Source organism: Oryctolagus cuniculus, chromosome 3, assembly GCF_964237555.1.
Source record: "Oryctolagus cuniculus chromosome 3, mOryCun1.1, whole genome shotgun sequence".
In the NCBI taxonomy this organism is placed as follows: domain Eukaryota; kingdom Metazoa; phylum Chordata; class Mammalia; order Lagomorpha; family Leporidae; genus Oryctolagus; species Oryctolagus cuniculus.
Genome location: NC_091434.1, coordinates 58,721,915 through 58,745,821, shown reverse-complemented (window position 1 = coordinate 58,745,821; position 23,907 = coordinate 58,721,915). Strand labels below are relative to the sequence as shown.

At 40.7% G+C, this 23,907-nt stretch overlaps 1 protein-coding gene across 1 annotated transcript in view; it reads left to right on the top strand.

Annotated features, from left to right (window-relative positions):
• Positions 1 to 1,481: 1,481 nt before the first annotated feature.
• The window catches only part of PPP1R1C (protein phosphatase 1 regulatory inhibitor subunit 1C), a 157,678-nt gene continuing 135,252 nt past the window's right edge, over positions 1,482 to 23,907 (top strand). The window contains exons 1-2 of the mRNA XM_002712322.5: positions 1,482 to 1,801; positions 3,396 to 3,456. Coding sequence (XP_002712368.1) covers positions 1,721 to 1,801; positions 3,396 to 3,456 — 142 coding nt within the window. The 5' untranslated portion in view covers positions 1,482 to 1,720. The remainder of the gene's footprint in view (positions 1,802 to 3,395; positions 3,457 to 23,907) is intronic.

Here is a 23,907-nt window from a genome sequence, read left to right as displayed (position 1 = left end):
TTTTCTTTCTCTAAGTAACTTTGTTAAATAAAGCATTATAATTTATAAGCTTCTCTTCAACACTCCAGAAATGAACTCATCACAAGATTTCTTGCTGGTTTCCACTATTATCCGGTTAAAAGTACTTTCACATTCACATCTTCATTTGCTTTCCCCCCCTACAGAGTAAAGAAAACTACTTGAATAATGCATGCCACTTTCTATATTCTTTCAACAAAACATTGTATACTTAAATCATTAAGATGGATTCCTGGTTATGGCATCAGAATTCTAAAAAATAAAACATAAAAACTTTGTAAATACCTGGAATAGTAGTTAAAGTCTAACTGTATAGGATAATTCCAAAAACATATTTAATAATCTATTCATCAAAAACTACCTCAAATGAGGATATCTCAAGTTATACTTGATAACTTGACAAATAACTCATGTTCTTTTTTAAAATCTATTCAGATAGCTTTTTTCAGACTTCCATCATGAAAGTGGTAGAATGTATGAAGACCATTGAGCCGTGCTACTGCCTCCTCTTTGACACTGAATGATGTGGCCATCAGGTCCATGTCCCCTCCTCCCTGACCACCGGTCATATGACCATCATCCTCTACCCTTCAGGAGATTTCTCCCTTTAGGCTTTTTCTCTGATCTTTATCCTTGCATACTTACTCACTATTGACAACAAGACACAGTGGTAGATGCAATTAGGTTTTCACTAATGTTTTCCATTCAGCCCTGTATTCTTCAAGTTGGAGGATATAACTGGCTCCATCAAGGAAATAAAATAGAGGTCATTTCAGTCACAATGACTCCCAAGCTGTTTGCTAAATTTAGCTGTCCAATACTTTCCGTTCTAATGAAAACTGTGAACTACAATTATAGAATGCTGGAACAGAATGGAAGATTAAAGGTCATTTATCTATTGAAGGTGTGGGGGCATAGACAGCGCCTGTGATTTTCTTGAGGCCACATAGCTTGTCAATGGTGGAGCTGGAGCCTGACCTGAGATGTGCTCTGCCCCAAGGCCATACAGTGCTTACCAACCATGGATGCTCTGCCCTCTACAATCAGTCCAACCTAAACAGATCTCACAGCATAAATACAGCTGATATCGGTTGTGGCTTACCCTCCATGGCCATTCCTCTATTTGGTGGCTGAATGTAAAATAGCAAAGGTGTCTGACTTATAAGTTGCTGCAAGAGAAATGAAATGATTCCATTCCCAAACCCTGCCCCCAACTCTAAAAACTTCCTGCTTAATCTTCATCAATAATGAATGGCCCATCCCTGCAATACTCAGAGGGAGCTTACATTGCACTTTTGAGCAGCCGGTGAGTTAATGTACAGTGGATAGAGCCTTTCTTTCAAATCCCAGGACAGCGGGTCCTTCAAGGCTAGCATTGCATTTTCAATTAGCTGCTGAGTGAATGCTTGGCATGTGTACTAGTGAACAGGCACACAATTAGCTTATTGTTCCTTTCTGTATTGTGCTGAGAGGATCCAAGGGACTGGTGGGGGAATAGGCAAGCCAGGCATCACTGTGGATGTTGAAGAGGGGAGTCACTCAGACCTCGGTATCTTCACTTGCCCACTCTGGAATTACAGCTACTTGTTTCAGAGCCCTCTGTGTATCTTGACAGACTGCACCCGAGGAAACACATCCAGGATACTGCTTGGGGTTGGTCTTTCTGAACTCTTCACATCTCTAACTAATTTTCATCATTGTCATGGAGCCCAATAGTCCCAAAAAGATACAATTTGCTGTGCCTTTATTCCAGAGTCAGATTGCACCAGAGGCAGCAGAGCAGGTAAGTGGAATTGGGTGGGGAACAATTCCTATACATGATCAAGTAGCACGGACCTACATTCTTATCATTAGTTGAACAGTTCTCTTCCCCTTGAATTTTCCTAACTGTGAATTTTAGGGTATGTGAATGAAAAGTAAGTTGGTTTCTTTATGAACTTGTATTTGTATTGCATTGGGAGAAATATTGGTTAAAACATAGCACTTTATTTAACACAAAATGAGCACCCATTGGGGAAAAATGGCTGCATTAGTAATTTAGATTTGCCTCCATAAATCTTTGCTATTATTTGTTAAAACAGCAGGCTGAACATTTACATCAAATTTAAAAGAGCCAAAATTAGCAACATTTTATTTTATTATTTATAAAATGAAGAGCTTTATTTAACAACAAAAGCATTAATTCTAGATTATAGGTTTAACATTTTATTTAATATATTTTTCATTGTGTATACAAAGCAGTGATAGTAGGTGTATGTAACATGATAGATGGGGTTTGTAGCTATCCGTATAATTTTAGAAACACTTTATTCAGTTATTTCAAATCGTCCTTTAATATTTGCTGTATTTTTTTCTATGTATAATATTTTTTTAGGTTTGTATCACTGCCAATATTCAGATTTACTCATACTCTTGATGCAGTGGCACACTTGAAAGATCTTTTGTGGTAAACTACAACTGTGGAAAGCTAAGGAATTTATGAGGATGTCAACTTAATATATAATGTCTTAAAACCTAAGTTATCTCCAAATCCTTTCCTAAAAATTTGATATAAGGTCTTAAATTAATTGTTGAATATGACACCCAAAACTTTCTAGGATGTTTTGACAATTAGAATTAGATCTACCTAGATTCTGGTCTGATAAAATACAAACCTGAACTTGTAACTGCTGAATGGGGCATTCCTTCTATCATGGACAAACTTTCATTGCTAAATTTTACCCTCTATCTTGCTGACATATGCTTAGTGAATTTACCTATATGGATATTTAAAGAAAATCACATTCAAAGATTTTAATCATAAATGCTCCTGTGATTCTTAAAGTAGCAAAAAAATCTGAAAAGGATTTTAAATGAATTATATGTTCTCATAATGTCTATATTCATTCTTAATTTGTTGATCTGTTCTAAATGTTATACTAGAAAATTAAAAAAAATAATTGAAACTAATAATTCATACTGTTAACTTCACAATGACGCCGGCTACAAAGTTGAGGTTTCTAAGCTTCTATTCCTCCATTTGGAAATGAGGGTAATGGATCTTGAAAAGATCACCAGTAATATGGAACTCCAAGAGATCCATTAGATTTAGTAAATCATCCCTATACCTTCACTGATTCATTTTCAGTTGCATCATTTGATTATATGCAACTAAAAGATTTTCTGTGACATATAACTTTTAGGTCAAAGAGGGTAATACTAATATTTGTCATTTTCTACTGTCTAGTTTTTTGTCATTTTAAAATAAAATTAGTGAACATCAACTGGGTGCCCTCCAGCTGTTTGCTTTTGGGTGTTGGGAAATGATGAGGACGGGACAGTTTTGCAAAGCTGTAGAGAAACAGGGTCTGATTCTCACTGACATTTGTTGTTTACAGATCAGGAAAAGAAGACCCACTCCAGCATCACTGGTGATTCTCAATGAGCATAACCCCCCAGGTAAAGAAACATGATGTCTTTTACACTGGTGGTACCAAGTAGAGTTGTTCAAAGAACATCAAAGAACATGTCGTTGCCTAGAAGTTTCAATTCCAAAGTTCAGTTAGCAATACTCCAACATATAAATATATAAAACGATCCATAACAACAATCAGAAATGAATATTATCAGAATAGTCTCTGCCAACAGTCTGCTTTTTCTCTAGGACAACACACTTTGGCGATGATATGCTGTGAAATGTTTTCTTAGCATTGGCTGTTGTATGTTCAGTGTCAGTGTGGAATTTGGTTCCATACTTATTAATGAGGTTCATGGAAAGTTGCTTAATTAGATTTAAGTAATCAAATTACAACCCTGAGATGTTTTTATCTTTACAGAGCAGTTTTTTTCTTTATGAAAGGTGGCCCTGGGGTGGGCAATGAGCTAACAGTGTTGGCTACGGCTTTGCTGATGATGTCATCTTGGAATAATGCAATTGACAAGTAACCGGATCAATTGTCAGTGCCCATTTGAGGGCCATTCTGAGCAGTCACATCCATTTGTTGAGGTTTTATTTTCCATTTCCTGGTAAAAGTAAATCTGCATTAATATTCCTGATAAAGGACTACTCTCTGCAATACACAAACATTATTTACTTACCGAGTGGGGTGATTGCAATCTCACACTGAACGCTGCTTCTACAAATATGAGCAGGACAGGAAAGGTCAGGGCCCAATTTGTAATCAGGTGGAGATGGTGTTGAATTTTTTTGCAGGTATAGACAGTAAGAGTGGACAAAAAGGATTTCAATTATGGAAACATAATACATCTAATAGTGGTTTGTAGTGAAGGATCTGTTTTAAGGACACCAGGGTAAAGTAGCCCTTGGCCTTTTCAGATTCTTTCTAATTAGAGAAACACAGGAAAAGAATGCAAAATTCTAATGGAATATTCATCATTGAGCCCATTTACAGGAACATTTTCAGCGGATGGGAAACAAGTAAGCTAATTTAATTCTACTGAAAATAAAGGATTATAGTTTGATCATTTCTATTTACTGTACTAGAGAACTTAAACACTATTTTCCACTATTTTAGTTCAATAAATGCTAATATACTTAGTTGAATAAGAGTTGAAAATGATTTGTACTCACTGTTTACAAATAAATACAAGTATATGCACTTAATTCCTCAATCTCAATTTGAAGGTAATTTTTAATATATATATATTTATTTATTTATGTGAAAGGCAGAGAGAGAGAGAGAGAGAGGAAGAGACAAACAGCAAAGAGAGATATTCCATTAGCTGATTCACTCCCCAAATGCCTGCAATAGCCAGGCCCAGGCCAGGATGAAGGCAGGAGCTAGAAACTCATTGCAGGTCTCTCATGTGGGTGTGGAGACCTAATCACTTGATACATCACCTGCTGCCTCCAAGGGTGCATCTTAGTAGAAATCTGGAGACAGGAGTGGAGCCAAGACTCAAACCCAGGTACTCTAATATGAGCTGCAGGCATTCCAAGCAATAGCTGTGAGGCTAAAAGGCCGCCCTTAGAAGTAATTTTCTGCCAATTTTCCATAATAGAGTTGCTTAGAATGGCAGATAAGCCACAATGGCCCAGACCTTTCCTCTCTATCCAGCCTTGACAAGTGCAGCCCAACTTGACTTCTTGGTGTACTTCAGCTCACAAGAGAGCAGCTTTCAGAGTGGTGCAGGCATTATTATCATTTCAATGCAGTGAAGGCAGGTTAACTGATCTTTGTGGCTCTCATTTGAACCCCCAAAATCATAACTATTGTTTCTTGAGTGCTAAATACATGTCATTTTGCAGACAAGGAAAATGTGTATCAGGAAAGTGAGAGATTTTGGAAATGTTGTTCCACCAGATGTGACAGATTCCCAAGACAAACTCATGGTTCTGATTCTAAAGTGCATTTGCAAGAGCCTAACACTGGCCTTGAACATTTTGTCTTGCATTGTATGGTAAAGGCTCTGTCAACAGAACTAGACATTCAGGCTGTACAAACAAGCAAATTCAATTTTCATATAACTGTTAGCTTAGTAGACTAGGAATTATATTTAAATATCCTAGAAACTACATTTAGTTTTTCTCTAGAAAACCTTTCCTTACCAGGCCTCCTGATTCTTCAGTGACACTGCCCTGTTTCTCTAAATCTCCTTGTCCTTCTCTGTGTTTAGAATCACCATCTGGGAAAAATGTTAGAAGTCAGTAAGATCTTATAGATGATATTCCTGAATCTTTACTCTCCTTTTTAGAAACCAATTTACTAAGGCCTTGGCTGTGGATTCAGCACTTGTATCTATTTGTATGTCAACTGGAGATTTTGGAATATTGATGGGTTCTTGCATAGAACTCCTGAAAGCTTATACTTTTCCCAGTAAAAACAGTTTAGCACTGTTGTTACCTGGGGAATAACTCCAAAAACTTAGACAAACAAACAGCACAAAACAACACCAAATCAAATGACACTAATCTTCATTAATGACGTGGTCTTGGATAAGGGACAGTTCCCAGGTTTATTTTCTCGTCTATAAAATAGGGATTGTAGTGACTATCCTTCTTCATAGCCCACAGGCTTGGTTCAGTTATCAAAAGAGCAAAAACATACCTCAAAGATTGTCAAGTGCAGCCCAATTTAAGTGTCATTAACTGATATATTTTGGAATATAGCTCTTGCGTATGATGCTTAAAAGGTAAAGTATACTAAAACAAGAACAGAATCTTCATAATCTGTACAGAACACTTCTGTTCTATACAACAATCCTTTATGTTCCAAACATTATCTGAACACTCTTTATCAAGCCAAGTAATAGCAGCAATAACAATAAAAAAAACCCCTCATAACTGCTAAAGGATCCTTCTAAAATAACTGTTTCTTCTGGCTCTCAAAAGCAATGTGTTCATTGGCAAGTGAAACTTTCATGCAGCTTTGAATTCTGATAAAATTTTAAAAATCTATTTAATTCATGGGAATTGCCTAAGAAATAATTGGGTTTTATTGGAATCACCTATCATTCAGGCTGTTCAAAATTCAAATCTCTGAAATTTTCTACTATCAATTAATAAAGCAAGGAAAATTTAATTTTCCATTAAGTAAATATAATTAACAAACTCTTCCAATACATAGGATTATACCAGTGTTGTATAATTATTGTAAGTGAATTAGACCTAGCTTGCTATTGTTTTTAACATTTTCCAGAGTTTGCAGAAAGTCAGTTATAAAAGAGCATTTAAAAGAATGATTTAATTTTAGATTTAGATATATATTCACATTTTGCTTGCATTTGGTGGAGGGAAAATAGAAGTTTCAGCATGTCAATAGATATTTTTCTGTTTGTGGGCTAGTTCATCTATGTAGCATAGATGAGGTAGCACTTCACTGGTTGGATTCCTAAGGCACACGATGTCTCATCAGTCACTTTCAAATGAATGACTTAGAATTTGCCACAGTAGAAATCCTAAGAGACAGATATATCACCTGTTAAGGCTGATAAGGCTATATCCCCTGTGGCATGGATTAGCAAATCAGTTTAACTCAATGGGAAATGAGACTAAAAGAAATCTTAATTGAAGTCTTTAGGCTTGGAAAACTTAATAGCAAAGGCTGTGTCTTGATGGCATGAAGGACAGAAAATATACACTTGTTCTCAGAAATAACTCTGAACATCTAGGTGGCAGCAAAAAGATACTGCGAGCCTGAGACATAGGCGTAGGAAATCACCAAAGACAAATTTTATTTTTTACAACATTTTTTGGATCTACCATGTGAATATTCTTCATAGGAAACTGCTTCTCTTTGTGTGGCTTCAGATCCTCTTCTGATTAAGGGCCTATTTATGATAAACTCTCTGAAGCTATCAGTAGTTTTTTAATTTTTTAAGGAATACAAATTTCATTAAGTATAACTTTAGGAATATAGTTATTCTTCCCACCATACCCGCCCTCCCACCCATATTTCCACCCCTCTTTTCCTCCCTCTCCCCTTGCCAGTCCCATTCTCCATTAAGATTCCTTTTCAATTAACTTTGTACACAGAAGACCAACTCTATACTAAGCAAAGATGTCAATAATTTGCAAATGCACACCCACAAACACAAAAAAACTGCTTGAGAACAAGTTTTACAGTTAACTCTCATAATACAGCTCATTGAGGACAGAGGTCCTGCATGGGGAGTTAGTGCACAGTGACTCTTGTTGTTAACTTAACACTTAACACCCTTATGTATGATGTTGGTGACCACCTGCAGCTCTGGAAATGAACAGCCTGGGCTATGGAAGCCGGTCCACAAACTCCATCAGCAATTGGACAAAGCCACAAGCGAAGTGGAAGTTCTCTCCTCACTTCAAGAAAAGTACATCTTTCTTTGATGGCCACTTATGTCCACTGGGGTCTCACTCACAGAGATCCTTCACAAAGAACATTTTTTGCCATAGTATCTTGGCTTTCCATGCCTGAAATGCCCTCACGGGCTTTTCAGCCAGACCAGGAAGCCTTAAGGGTTGATTATGAGGTCAGAGTGTTACTTAAAGCAATTGTCATTCTATTAGTCTGCTCTGTGGACTGCTTCCCAATAAGCTATCAGTAGATTTTTGTATGATGTCATGTGCTGTTTGTGTTTACTTTTGTATAATCTGTAGTTAATTAGTTGGCTCCATTTTTTTTAATTTAGAGGGATGACTTCACATAAATCCTCTGAATGTAGAAATAAACAGCAAAGCTGTTTTATTTTGTAATTTATTCTATCACATTTATAGATTTGCTTAAACATCATGACTCTTCAAAAAGCTTGTGGAAAAATGGACTTGAAAGGTAAGTTTAGGGGTGAGTGTTAGGCTCAGCAATCAAGACACCAGTTAAGAAGCTTGTGTCCCATATTAGTACCTTTGAGTTCTGGCTCCAGCTCCTGAATCCAGTTAATGTGCACCTGTGATTGTGGACCCTGGAATCCAGTGCTGATGTCCCAGGTTATTGGCTTCCTGCCATACACATGCAAGATCTGGGCTGAGTTCCTGGCTCCCTGCTTTGGCCTGGTCCTGTCTTGGCTGTTATGGGCATCTGGGGAGTGAACCATTGGATTGAAGATCTTTTTTTGTCTCTGTTTGCCTCCCTCTCTCTGTCTCTCAAATTATTTTTAAAAGGTAAGTTTATTCGGCACAAAATAAAGTACAGAAACCACTTTCTTCATAATAGGCATTTTCCTTGAACTTCTGAAGACCCCTTGTACTTGTCTTTATGAGACAAGTTTTGTGAGACAAAAGTTTATGACTTTGTGAGACAAGACTTCATGAGCAGAATGTGTATTAGACTACCAGTATTAAAAACATAATAAAAATGAAAAGAATTGCAGAATGTTAACACACATCTTCATGGAATATACACAGAAACCCAATCCAAATTCCTGAGATTGTCTCATTTTTCTATCCCTCAGAGGATAATCCATAATTGCTCCTTATTTTCAATTCCAGGTCTGAGAGTTTTAGAGGTTAGAAAATATAGTTTCTCATAATGAACTTGAGTATGATTTCCCAAAGTTATACTAAAATAGCTTTGTTTGTTGTAGTCAATAAAAAAAATCATTCTCTTACCTTTTGAAATACACAAAATAATTACTTATCATTTTTGTTCCTGAACTGAATATACTATGAAGAACTTAATGAACTCTATCAAATTTCTCCCTATCTCTCTCTGATTTTGGAGGCCAGAACCAAACATAGTCTTCCAGTAAAAAGCCTGTATAACCCAGGCCTCTTGAATATTAAAGTTTGTGGCATCTGTTCTTTTCCACTTACTGTTAGGCAGAAACAATGTGGTAACAATTATAATTAATGGACTTGCTGCCTATTAAACATGAGTGAACAGTAAGAAGCTTGAGCTAAGTGAAAATTTGGGTAAGCACCCAGGACTTTTTGGCAGCTTATCAATGCTTGTTGTACCATCTAAAAAGTGACACCACAAACATAAAGTAAAATGTATTTGGAGATATTTATTGAATTTCCTTATCACCATCAAATTTAGGAGAAATTAAATTCTCTTTGAGCCTTAAGCTTTAAATATCTTAGATACTAGGAATAAAAAGAAAATTATATTTTCATATGACTCTGTACCCTAGAACTATTTTGTATGAAGCATTTGAGATATATGAGCTAAATAACAAACTCTCTCATGAGTCATGATATTATTTCCAGTTAGAGGAGAAAACTGGGGTTTCCAGTTCCTTGAGCTATTCAGCTCCATCGAAAGCTGAAAGAGAAGTCACAGTCTATTCTACATGTAGTCTTTAACTTTCTAAACGATCCAAGCATTTCAGAACTCTAAAATTAAGTTAACCAATGAGATTTCGAAGGACATCGATTTGTAATCCTAAAACGTTGGATCATAGCTAGAAAATAATTTTGAACTCACAGGGAGGTGTTAAAAAAAATGGACTTCTAGAGATAACAGTTTTCTCCTCACTCAAAAATCAACAGTTTTTGTAGGGTTACCAAAATGCATATGGGGATATGGGGATTTACTTCCTTTGTTGAGGCATTCACATGCACATGTCTTTTTTTTTTTTTTTTTTTTTTTTTTGACAGGTAGAGTTATAGACAATGAGAAAGAGAGACAGAGAGAAAGGTCTTCCTTCTGTTCACTCTCCAAATGGCCACTATGGCCGGAGCTGTGCTGATCCGAAGCCATGAGCCAGGTGCTTCTCCCTGGTCTCCCATGCAGGTGCAGGGACCCAAGCACTTGGGCCATCCTCCACTGCTTTCCTGGGCCACAGCAGAGAGCTGGACTGGAAGAGGAGCAACCGGGACTAGAACCCAGCGTCCACATGGGATGCCGGTGCCGCAGGCGGAGGATTAACCAAGTGAGCCTTGGTGCCAGCCCCACATGCACATGCATTTTCATGGATACTCTTTGTTTTATGGAAGAAATGATTGTGGGGCCAGTGGTGTTGCACAGTGGGTAAAGCTGCCACCTGCAGTGCTGGCATCCCATATGGGCGCCAGTTTGAGTCCCGGCTGCTCCACTTCTGATCCAGCTCTCTGCTATGGCCTGGAAAAACAGTAGAAGATGGCCCAAGTCCTTGGGCCCCTGCACCCACATGGGAGACCTGGAGGAAGCTCCTGGCTCCTAGCTTTGGATTGGTGCAGCTTGAGAGTGAACCAGTGGATGGAAGACCTCTCTCTCTCTCTCTCTCTCTCTCTCTCTCTACTTCTCCTTCTCTCGCTGTGTAACTCTGACTTTCAAACAAACAAATAAATATTTATAAAAAAGAAATAAAGAAATGATTGTGGGATTGAGAGACATTGGACAACTTAAATGGAAGCTCCAGGGTTGACTGGGACTCTTAAGAACATCTGAGACTATTTGGATCCAGACCGGGGTATGCCAATCACCCACAAGCATTTCAAATATATTCAAGTCAAAGCTGTACAGCCATATAGTCCCTACAGTTATGTTGTAATGTGGTTGGAATTTATTTTAACCCACAGTGGTTTTTTTTTCCTTCTTAGTATTAATGACGATGCAAAACAAAAATAGGTCTAATGTGTGAAGAGCATTTGAGAGTTTTTTGGTATTGATTTCTAAAGATTTTTAAAGATTTATTTATTTATTCAAAAGTCAGAGTTACACAGAGAGAGGAGAGGCAGACAAAGAGAGACAGAGAGAGAGAGGGAGGTCTTCCATCCGCTGGTTCACTCCCCAATTGGCTGCAATGGCTGGAGCTGCGCCGATCTGAAGCCAGGAGCCAGAAGCTTCTTCCAGGTCTCCCACGTGGGTGCAGGGGTCCAAGGACTTGGGCCATCATCTACTGCTATCCCAGGACATAGCAGAGAGCTGAATCGAAGTGGAGCAGCCAGGACTAGAACCTGCGCCCATTTGGGATGCCGGCGCTTCAGGCCAGGGCGTTAACCCACTACGCCACAGCGCCGCCCCTTTCTCAGCACTTATTTCTGTGAGTTATAGAATGCCAAGTCATGTTGAATGATTTAAAGGCAAGTGACACGTCTGGCTTCTAGTGCTTCATGAGCTATAATTGACTTATTTTCCCATAACTGTTCAGTCTGTGCAGCCAAATAGCCCAATCAGTTGGAACAATTGTGAGCCAAAGACGAGTTTCCAATTTTTTACTAATGCCAACGTTTGCTGTACTATATGTATTTAAAGGAACTGTTGTAATCTTCATATTAAATGAGAGAAAAATGAAAGGGCAAGTTATAAACTGTGAAGCATTTCTATTTTATTTTGGCAAGATGGCAACTCTAGTCACTTTGAATACTAGCATATTCAGGTCACTGTTTATATGAATTTTTTAAAAACTAGAAATAACTTTGTGAAATATGGCAGAATGATGATAAGGTCAATTCATTTCATCTTTCTTGACTTCTGTTTTCCTACCTGTAAATGATAAAATTGATGAAAATATCGCTAAAGTATGTTTCATGATATAGAAAGGCACTGGTTTTGGAGTAAGCTCTGCATTTGAATACCAGATTTGTCAGTCACTGGTAGATGATATTGGATATCTACTTAATTTCTATGGATTTGATTTCTTCCTTTTTAAAACTAAAATAAAAAAATTGGGGGCCTGCACTGTGGCTTAGTGGGTAAAGCTGTTGCCTAGCATCCCATATGGGTGCCAATTCAAATCCAGGGTGCTCCATTTCCAACCCAGCTCTCTACTATGGCTTGAAAAGCAGTGAAAGATGGCCTAAGTCCTTGAGCCCCTGTACCCTCATAGGAGATCTGGAGGAAGCTCCTGGTTCCTGGCTTCGGATTGGCCCAGCTCCGGCCGTTGCAACCATTTGGGGGTGACCCAGTGGATGGAAGACCTCTCTCTCTCTCTCTCTCTCTTTCTCTCTCTCTCCCCCTCTCCCTGCCTCTGTCTCTGCCTCTCTGCAACTCTGCCTCTCAAATAAATAAATCTTCAAAAATTTTTTCTACTCTATTTTAGAGATATCTATTGAGATATGAGAAAATGCTTAGCATAGTGTCTACTACGAAACTACTGGAGACAGATGATCCCCCTTCCATCACTATGTTCATGCTAAGATAAACTTGAGTTCTCCCCAAAGCCGCATTTTTTATTCGAAGATGGCCTAGCTCATTTCCAATCCTGATCATGTCAAGTAGTGGTAAATGGAAACATGAACAGATAAGAGTACTTGATAAAACAAAGATGTAAAATACCTCCTAACACATCGGGAGAAAAGCACACAGTGGTGGAATTGTTCTATATCTCATACTATGGTATGGTTTCAAATCAGCATGGCTAGTTTGCAAGTATAATTTCATGGAATATGAATCCTTGAGAATCTTCTTTAAAATAAGTTTTTTACTGATGTCCATAAAGTTATGAGAAACTTTTTTAAAGATTTATTTTTATTTATTTGAGATGCAGAGTTACAGAGAGAGAAAGAGCCACACAGAGAGATCTTACATTCACTGGTTCACTTCCCAAATTATCACAATAACCAGGGCTGTGCCAGACTGAAGCCAGGAGCCTGGAACTTCTTTCAGGTCTCCCACATGGGAAGTGGCCAAGCATGTGGGTCATCTGCTGCTTTCCCAGGCGCACTAGCAGAGTTCTGGATTGAAAATGGAGCAAACAGGTCTTGAACCGGCACCCATATGGGATGCGCGTCTGTCTCGCAGGCAGCGGTTTTATCTACTACACCACGATACTGACCCCTCAAAAAAACTTTTGTAAGAAGTAGACATATTTGTGTCATACATGGGTTTGATCAAAAATGGAATTTATATTCTAATAGTATATAGAAAGAAGGTGGAATAATCAGTATAAAAATTTTAAATATTCCTATCAAAACTCCAGTGGCTCACTTTTGATTCTACTTCATTTTCTCTCTCTCCTTTCATATGTAAACCCTGTGCTATAGTCTAGCTAATATTTTTTTCTTTGCTTCTCCTATGTCAACTCTTAGGACTGGTTTTGGTCTAGACTGGCTTATTTACATGACTCAGTCACTACCTTTTCTATCAATTATTCTTATTTAAAATGCAGCACAAGGCTCCCTTAAATCTCAAAAGCTCTCCCTGACTAATATGACTCAATATCTGGTTGTGTTATTTTAATGCTTTCCTCCCTCCGTCTAGTCTTAGAGCTGTTTATTGGTTTATAATAATATGCTCAATTGAATTCAGTAAATATTTATTGAGTCCTTAACCTAAATCTTACAGGGACATGTGATTTGGGTAACAGATAATTATGAATCTAGATGGATCTGAATGAATTTGTAAAAATACAAATCCCAACTACTGAAACTAGGGTAAAATTAATTCTGGCCAAGGCATTGAGGCACGTATTGATTATGCTGACTATTCTATAGAGCATTTGTATGACTTATTTCAGGGGGCCGGTGCTGTGGCTCACTTGGTTAATCATCTGCCTGTGGCGCCGGCATCCTATATGGGCACTGGTTCTAGTCCCAGTTGCTCCTCTTCCAGTCCAGTTCTCTGCTGTGGCCCAGGAAGGCAGTGGAGGATGGCTCAAGTGCTTGGGCCCTGCACCCGCATGGGAGACCAGGAAGAAGCACCTGGCTGCTGGCTTCGGATCGGCGCAGCGCCGGCTGTAGTGGCCATTTGGGTGGTGAACCAACAAAAGGAAGACCTTTCTCTCTGTCTCTCTCTCTCTCTCTCACTGTCTGTAACTTGCCTGTCAAATAAAAAAAATTTTTTTAAATGACTTATTTCAGTTTTTTAGCTTTAAGCTTTTAAAGATTAGAATCAGCTAAAATTCTCATATTTATTTCAAAGGGTGAGTAGAGTAGATATTAAACACCCATGAGCTATAAAATTTAATTTAATAAAAACTTTTCAAATCCAATATAAATCTGTCAAACTATTTTACACCTATTATGATTAAGACATGGTGTTAGCTCTTCTAAAAGACAGAATAGTCATCATCCCTACCCTCACTGAGAACCTTACCTGAGACATATTCATAATCTGACAAATTGATAGTGAAATCAATGGAATATGAAAAAACTACAAAGTATATTTCAGTTCAATACAGAAATGCCTGCCAGAGGGGCAGGCGCTGTGGCATCATGTGTAAAGCCACCGCCTGTGATGCCCACATCCCATATGGGTGCCAGTTTGACTCCTGCTTGCTCCACTTCTCATCTACCTCCCTGATAATGTACTTGGGAAAGCAGCAGAGGCTGTCCCATGTTTTTGAGTACCTGCGCCTTTGTGAGAGACCCAGAAGAAGCTCCTGGCTCCTGGCTTCAGTCTGGCGCAGGCCTGGCCATTGCAGTCATTTGAGGAGTGAACCAGTGGATGGAAGATTTCTCTGTCTCTCTCTGTCTATCTCTTTCTCTCTCTCTCTCTGTATTCTGCCTTTCAAATAAATGAACTAAATCTAAAAACCAAAAGAAAAAAAAAAAAAGAAATGTCTGCCAAAGGACTTTTGAGGGATCAGATTACATGAAGTAGTACAGTCCACAGATGCCATGTAGATTGGGAAGGCAGACATGATATGCTTTACTGGGAAGAAGCTTTAGACTCATTCAGGCCTGCATATGACTCTCAGAGGGCTATGTACCACCTGAAGTACCCTAGGGAGGTGGCTCCTCCTAAGGCCCAGTATGTGAGGAAGCCAGGCTTATGTGGTTACAAAATGTGTGTCACCTTCCACATCACCATATTTAACTATATATAGAATATATAGCATCACCATACTTCACCATATATAGAATACACATTTACTCATGAGAAAGAAGGGTAGACTGAGTCCATTGAACAAATAGATGCATATTTTTGTGTCAATAATAGACACAGAAGTCATCACTGTCAGCTGCCCCTAGTAGCTTAACTGCACATTCTCTTTCAAATTTAAGATATAAAAGCATTAATCCTTCTCTTTTAAAAATATTTTTCAGAGAGATAGAGAGAGATATTGAGTGAGATCTTATCTGTTGGGGTTACTCTCCAAATTCCAGGATTTGGGAACTCAGTCCCGGTCTCCTAAGTGCCTGAACATGACCCAATTACTTGAGCCATGTCCTGCTGCTTCCCAGGGTTTGCATTAGTCGGAAACTGGAATCAAGGGCAGAGCCAAGACTTGAAACCAGGCAGTTCATTATGGGACACAGACATTCAAACTGCTAGGCCAGAGTCCAACTCTGCCAACAGCTTTCTAAATTCCCTCTACTCCCTGGTCAAATTCAATGAAACAGTAGTGGACTTCTAACAGATTTATTTATTTGTTTGAAAGGCAGAGTTCAGAGAGAGAGAGGCAGAGGCAGAGAGAGAAAGGTCTTCCATCCGCTGGTTCACTCTCTAATTGGCTGCAATGGCCAGAGCTGCACCGACCTGAAGCCAGAGGCCAGGAGCTAGGAGCATCTTCCGGGTCTCCCACATGGGTGCAAGTGCTTGGGCCATCTTCTACTGCTATCTGAGGTCATAGCAGAGAGCTGGTTTGGAAGTGGAGCAGCCAAGACCTAAACCGGCGCCCATATGGGAAGCTGGCACTGCAGGTGGCAGCTTCACCTGCTATGCCACAGTGCCGGCCTCTGTACATGTCCTTGTTTTGAGATTTCTCAGGAGCAAGCCTTCAAGACTTGAAATATTCTATCATTCACTTCCTTCCTGCATCCTCCCTCTGTCCCCCTCATTTTCTGGGCATGGCTTCCATAAACTAGAGATCCAATTCTGCTCTCAACAATTCCAGACAAAATTTAGTAGCAGAATTTAGTAGGGGATTCAATTAAAAACTTCCTGGGCAGGTGAAATAGATGAGTGCTGTGCCCCTGAATAGGGTAGTAGGGTTGTGATGAAGATTGCAGTCTGCTTAGAGAATGCACGCTCCACGCAAGCTCTGCAAACTAAATAGAGAAATCTATGAGGAATTTTTAAACAACAAAGCACTCTAAGAGATGGGCTCATTTCCATACTACCTGACATCTTTTGTGTGGGGAGCAGCCCGGACTGGACTGAGTTACTGGAATTAAGACTTATTCTATGCATCTGCTATCCCACAATATGGCGCTGGGAGAGAAGTAAACAGCTTCCGCACAGCTGCCTCCAGTTCAACCAATAAACTGTAGGACTTGCTACTGATTGGAGGAGAGCAGCGTACTCGGCGTGTGGGCAGCCGAGTTGGGATTGGCAGAGGAGGACTATAAAGGAGGAGAGAGACAGCATGCACCAGGAACATCTAAGGGGAACATCTAGCTGAAGGAACACCTGTGCAGCCCCCGAGAAGAGCCGGCCGGCGGTGTGCCGCTCCCCTGCGGAAGTGGGGAATGTGGCAGGGGGAACTGCCCTTCCACGGAGGTGGAAGGGATAGTAGCCAACCCGGGAAGAACCAGCAGCAAACCCGGGGAGGGCCGAGCAGACGAAAGAACAGCGCAGGGTCCTGTGTCGTTCCTCCACGAAGAGGGGGAGCGACATAATGGTGCCGTGACTCGGATATGAAGCCTGGGCAGGGCTTAGTGTTGCTCCTCCACAAAGAGGGGGAGCGACATTTTGAAGTTCCTGCTGACTTCTAAAACAAAAGTGCTCTAAAGGTATACCACACTGTCTTGACACCTTAGAAAAATCACCTGCCAGCGACTCAGGAGGGACCTGAGAAAGGCTGAGACACATGAGACATATCCTTGAAGAAAATGGCCCCTCTGTGAAGATTAGTGAACACCAAATCACCTCTCCGCTTCTTCACTGTGTATTGTCTCTGCTGTCTCCATACTCTGCCATTTTCAGATTGTTCCTAGCATTCCAAGGGTTCCCAGCACATGTTGGGATACATTATATCAATATCCCTGTGTCTCCTCTGTTATGGGTAGAATATTGTCTTTTATTTAGCTCAATGACTCTATCACTTGGAATAATTTGATATAATGACAACCAGGGTGCTTAGCAAAGCTATTTGTAAAGAAAATTGCCAAAAGCTGAACCATTAAAGGGAGATATATTGACAGTCTGGTTAGAATGCAATTACAATTTAACCTTGACAATGATGCTGAGGAAAAAGGATCATGTGAACTGAGTCAGAGATTTTGTAATCTGTCTTCCAGTTTAAAAACTCTCTAGGAGCAATCAATTGTCCATCATTATGTGAAGCAATTTTCAGAATTACATTTATATGTATAAATACACATTGACCTGCTTATAAATATAGAACTGAATGCATAAAATAGAAAATAAGAACAGTTACTTTGAAATTCAATTTTTAGAATAATTTGTCTCAATGATGTTTTTTTCCTTGTCTGATGATGGAGAGATTATTAGATAATATATACACAGATATCTGTGTGTACAGACATATCCACACATGCAAACAAACATCTGATACCCAATTCTGCTCATATGTAAAAAAACCATATGGCTATTTATACACATAACACAGGCTGCATCTGCTTAGTGACCTGATATACAAAGAGGCCAACTCCTAGAAATGTGTGGAAAACCTTTGTAAATTCAGGTTTTACATGGAATAAATAATTATTTTAGCTTCCAGCCCTTTGAATTCAAAATCAGTAAGTTAACAACTAATCACTTGATTTGAAAAACATTGAATAAAAAACATTGAAATTACTGACATAATTTCAAATAGTGATATTTATTAAATTATTTTCTAAAAAATAGGAGAAATGTTCTTTTTTTTTTTAAATAGAGCCTGGGCTCTTTTTTTTTATTTGACAGATAGAGATATAGATAGTGAGAGAGAGAGAGAGAGAAAGAGAGAGAGAGAGAGAAAGGTCCTCCTCCCATTGGTTCACCCCCCAAATGGCCACCACGGCTGGCACTGTGCCAATCCGAAGCCAGCAGCCAGGCGCTTCTTCCTGGTCTCCCATGCGGGTACAGGGGCCCAAGCACTTGGGCCATCCTTCACTGCCTTCCCGGGCTACAGCAGAGAGCTGGACTGGAAGAGGAGCAACCGGGGCTAGAACCGGTGCCCATATGGGATGCCAGCGCGGCAGGAAGAGGATTAGCTAGGTGAGCCACGGCGCCGGCCCCAGGAGAAATGTTCTTAAGATGAGTTGTATTTTTTGAATATTAACACTGTTTTAGAATTATCCTCTCAGTTGAGTAGGTTTCTTGTGCCCATTTTCATGATTTGTGGAGTAGTCTAATTAGATATAGAAAGTGAGCCCTTCCTGCTACCACTTGAAAGTCAGTGTCTAAATAAAAACATAGCATCCATCTTTGCAAATAAATTTTCAACTCTCGACATGAGCATTTCTGTTGTCATATCCTTTTTCTTCTAACCTGAACCACACAACCTAATTACCACTGGGTTCTCTCTTCTCCCCTGCCTCCTGAATATAGCATTGTCTTTTCTGCTGACTATTCTACAGTTTGAACCTACCCTGTATATTTTTATGGCTTCTCCTCAGACTACAGCAGTTATTGTTGTAAGTATCTAAGATTACATGGTAACGTCCACATTATTTCACCTGACTTTAACGCCGGGAGGTGATTTTGTATGGTGGTAAGAGCCCTAACTTTAGAACTTAGTGACCCTGGGGTTTAAATCACATATGATGTTAATCTCTGAGTCCTTGCTTCCCCTTCCATTAAAGCACATTACATTAAGCACCTGTGGTGTCAATCGTGTGGCTGGAACCACGTGAGATGATAGGTGCAGGCAGCACAATTGACACTAGACTTGTTCTTCATCCCCTATTGTAGTTCCTGGGAGAGACTCTTGGCAGACATAAACAAACAATAGGTGGTTGACTATAGCAGCTGTTCATAATTGATTTGTCATGAGCTCTAATTTACATCCTCTGATTTACCCATCCTAGCTTTAATAAGCTAGAATAATACACATAGGGTCATCTATGAAGAGCTCATATATTTCATCATAAACACCAATTTCATTTGTTCTTTCAAATGAGTTAGCCATTTCCTCCACAGTCTATAGAACCTTCAGTACAGAAGTGGTCCACAATTGCACTAAAGGTAATATTTGATTAATATTAATAAATAAACAGAGGAAAGGAAAATAATTATGTTTGATTACAGTTACTAGCACCACTTTGTTTCCTTTCTAATTTTTTGGCTGACAGTTCCCAAAACAGAATACAATGATTTGCCAAAGAGACTTTGCTATTGAAAATAAATTTTCAAAATGTATGAGGGTTTCAGACAATGAGGAACAGGCTCAGGCTGGATGTAGTTCCTGAAGCACTGTCAGGAATACTCATTCTTTTGCGTAGATTTGAAGCACTACCCAGTGCCCCCAGTGATTAAAAGGTTTTCAAGAAACAGTGCCAGAGACCCACTCACCATCATATTTCAGTGAAGTAAAATGGCAGGGATGATTGTGCTAAAATGGCTCATCTCAAATTCTACCACAGATCATTTTACTTGGTGAATAGCCCAGAGTTCCTGCTTCTCTCAGTCAATCAAAGACACTTTTTTCCTTCAGTGCCTGGAGACAACTGCAAATATTTTCGTACTCCAGTTCCACAGTATACAGCCGCGATTCTAATCAAGGAAAATACCAGCTGCCCTATTGTCGCTCCCCCTCTTCGTGGAGGAGCAACACAGGAACCTGCGCTGTTCTTTCTTCTGCTCGGCCCTCCCCGGGTTTGCTGCTGGTTCTTCCCGGGTTGGCTACTATCCCTTCCACCTCCGTGGAAGGGCAGTTCCCCCTGCCACTTTCCCCACTTCCGCAGGGGAGCGGCACACCGCCGGCCGGGTCTCTCGGGGGCTGCACGGGTGTTCCTTCAGCTAGATGTTCCCCATAGATGTTCCTGGTGCATGCCGTCTCTCTCCTCCTTTATAGTCCTCCTCCGCCAATGCTAACTCGGCTGCCCACACGCCGAGCACGCTGCTCTCCTCCAATCAGGAGCAAGTCCTACAGTTTATTAGTTGAACTGGAGGCAGCTGTGCGGAAGCTGTTTACTTCTCTCCCAGCGCCATATTGTGGGATAGCAGATGCATAGAATAAGTCCTAATTCGAGTAACTTAGTCTAGTCCGGATTGCTCCCCACAGATCCCCCTTTCTTTTTATTTTTTAGCGTTGATACACGCCTGTCTTCGGTGTCCCACGGCACACACTCTGCTCTACTTGCTAGAGTTGCCACAGGCTCTTACAAGTCCTATCAGGCAAACCGAATCCGGGTCCTCTCTTCGCCATGTTGTGAGGAGGTTTTTAGGCGCTGATGCGTGCCTGTGTTCGGTGCCCTGCAGCGCATGCTCTGCTCTGCTAGAACTGCCTGCAGGTGTTTACAAAACCTATCAGGCAAACCGAATCCAAGCCTTCTCATTGCCGTATTGTGGGGGAGACTTATTAGTGTTGGTTTGTGCCTATCTTCGGTGACCTGCAGCTCATACTCTGGTCGAGCTGCTTGCTGGCGCTTACCGCCTTAAATCAGGCAGACCGAATCCAAGCCTCCTAATTGTTGCATTGTGGGGAAGCTTTACTGATGTTAATTCGTGCCTGTCTTCGGTGACCTGCGGCGCATAAGCTGCTAGCTGCCCGCAGGTGCTCATCGCCTCACTTGATTAGGCAGACCGAATCCAAGCTCTCACATTGCAGTGTTGTAGGGAGGCCTTTTTATTTCTCTATTTCTCTATCTCCGGGCATTCCTATTTCTCCCATTTTACTTCTATCTTCCAGCATTCCTATTTTTCTCACTTTACTTCTAAACTTCTGTTTCTCTTATCCCTGCGGCTTTCCGGCACCTCGCCCCGCCAGCGGGTTCCCGGCTCTGCGCCGCTTCAGCCCACGCGCCTCTCTCATCTGCGCAGCTTCCCGGCTTTGCGCGGCTCGGCTTCGCGCGCTCCGCGGTCTCCACGCTTAACCCTTTCGCGTCTGAACCACGGCCTACGCCAGCCCCGTTCCCTATCTACTTGTGCCCCGCACGCTCTCTCTGCGCACGGCAGCCTCCGCGAGTCACACAGCGTGTAGCTTACGTGTCCGCCACTAGCATTCAATCTAAGTTCCCCGGGCTAGCCTGGCGAATTCAACCCAGCGTACGTCTCCGCCCCACGGTTTGGCTTCCCGTCCCCGGGCTAATCAGACGGATCCCAACCTGGCTCACGTTTCAGCTTCTGGTTTCAACTTTTCGCCCCCTATTCCCGGGCTAACTTGAGAATCCCAAAGTGGCTTTCGTGTCCGCCTTGGCCTGCCCCCCACGGCTTCAATTTCCCTAACACTTTTCTCTACCCGGTATGTTTCCTTAAGTTTTCTTCCAACAATATTCCTCCCTCATTTCTCCTGGCCTCTCCCCACAGTCCGCATCCGAGTTTGTTCTAGCTTTCACTTTCGCTTTCGACCTTAGAGATTTCTCCCAGCTTCCCCCCGTAGTCCGTATCTGAGTCTATGCCTAGGCTTTCAATAGCTTCTTCCGGCTCCTTTTTCGTCCGGCTTTTCCCTAGGCTGTTTGCTAGTTTCTCTCTCCGATATTTTCCCTAGTTCTTCCCGTTTCTTCCCTCCTAAGTTTCATATCCGTCCTAAGTTTCCTATCCGAGTCACGGCACCATTATGTCGCTCCCCCTCTTCATGGAGGAACGACACTAAACCCTGCCTAGGCTTCATATCCGAGTCACGGCACCATTATGTCGCTCCCCCTCTTCGTGGAGGAGCAACACAGGAACCTGCGCTGTTCTTTCGTCTGCTCGGCCCTCCCCGGGTTTGCTGCTGGTTCTTTCCGGGTTGGCTACTATCCCTTCCACCTCCGTGGAAGGGCGGTTCCCCCTGGCCGCATTCCCCACTTCCGCAGGGGAGCGGCACACCGCCGGCCGGGTCTCTCGGGGGCTGCACGGGTGTTCCTTCAGCTAGATGTTCCCCATAGATGTTCCTGGTGCATGCCGTCTCTCTCCTCCTTTATAGTCCTCCTCCGCCAATCCTAACTCGGCTGCCCACACGCCGAGCACGCTGCTCTCCTCCAATCAGGAGCAAGTCCTACAGTTTATTAGTTGAACTGGAGGCAGCTGTGCGGAAGCTGTTTACTTCTCTCCCAGCGCCATATTGTGGGAGAGCAGATGCATAGAATAAGTCCTAATTCGAGTAATTTAGTCTAGTCCGGATTGCTCCCCACACCCTATGTGTACAGACAGTTACAGAGTATACAACATATTTATTTAAAATATATTTTTAAATACATTTAGGACATAAAAGACAGAAAGTGCTCCCATGCTATAAGTAAAATAATTTAAAGAGAGAAACATATAAACTCAAAGGTAAAGTTTAAGGGAGAAATAACATATCTTACTTTTGGCACTTTTATGGTTTTCAAATCAATTTGACTTAGAATATATCTCCACAACAACTCTTAGAGATGAGTATTTTAACCTCCATTTTACAGAGGGAACGTGATAGGCAGGTTGCTCCAGGTCAAAGAAGCTATTAAGTTATCAGGTCTGAGATGTAACCATGTGTTGTCGATCAAGATAAAAATTTTCCCATTACATTAATGATGTTTCTCCCACTATATTAATAACATTTTTCTTTCCATAAATAAGCAACATCACAGTCTTGCTATTTTATTTCTGTTATACTTTGTTATACTCATGGAAATAAATATAAGCAAATTTGTCATTATTAGTTAGCTATGTGAGATTCTGTTTGATATGAGGTACCAGTACCAATTTTAAAATTATTTATTGGAGAGGTAGAGAAAGAAAGAGTGAGAAACAAATACACTCTGAGAGAGAGAGAGAGAGAGAGAGAAAGAGAGAGAGAGAGAGAAACTTACACCCATTGGTTCTCTGGTATTTGGAAACTGCAATGCCAGGGAATCTGAAGCCATGAGCCACGGACACAATCCAGATCTCCTACATGGGAGGTAGGAATGCGATTCCTTGAGTCATCACAGTTGCTGCCCAGGGTCTGCATTAGCAGGAAGCTGGACTCAGGAGCTGGAGCTGGGAATGGAATCTAGGTACTCTGATACAGGTGTTTTAACTACTAGCAAAATGCTCACTCTTCTGAATTTATCTTAAAATGGTTTTTCTATATCTTTTTTTCTTTTCTTTGATATTTATTAGTTAAAAGACTTTAGAGTTGCTAATACTAGATATTTTGTTTTATGAGCAACCCCCACCCCCAAATTAGATGGCTGAAAAGAAAAAAAAAATCTCACTTGTTAGTCCCTGCTTAGAGTTGGACCCCGTTATTTAACAGTCTTCTGGTTTATTACCCATAAATCCATATTAAAGGGTAATTTAAAATCTTATGAGAAACGTTGAATTAAAGATAAATTTATTTAGAGATCAAAACTTTTATTTTTTTTAACTTTTATTTAATGAATATAGATTTCCAAAGTACAGCTTATGGATTACAATGGCTCCCCCCCCCACAACTTCCCTCCCACCCGCAACCCTCCCCTTTCCCGCTCTCTCTCTCCTTCCATTCATATCACGATTCATTTTCAATTTTCTATATATACAGAAGATCAGTTTAGTATACATTAAGTGAAGATTTCAACAGTTTGCACCCACATAGAAACACAAAGTGAAAAATACTGTTTGAGTACTCATTATA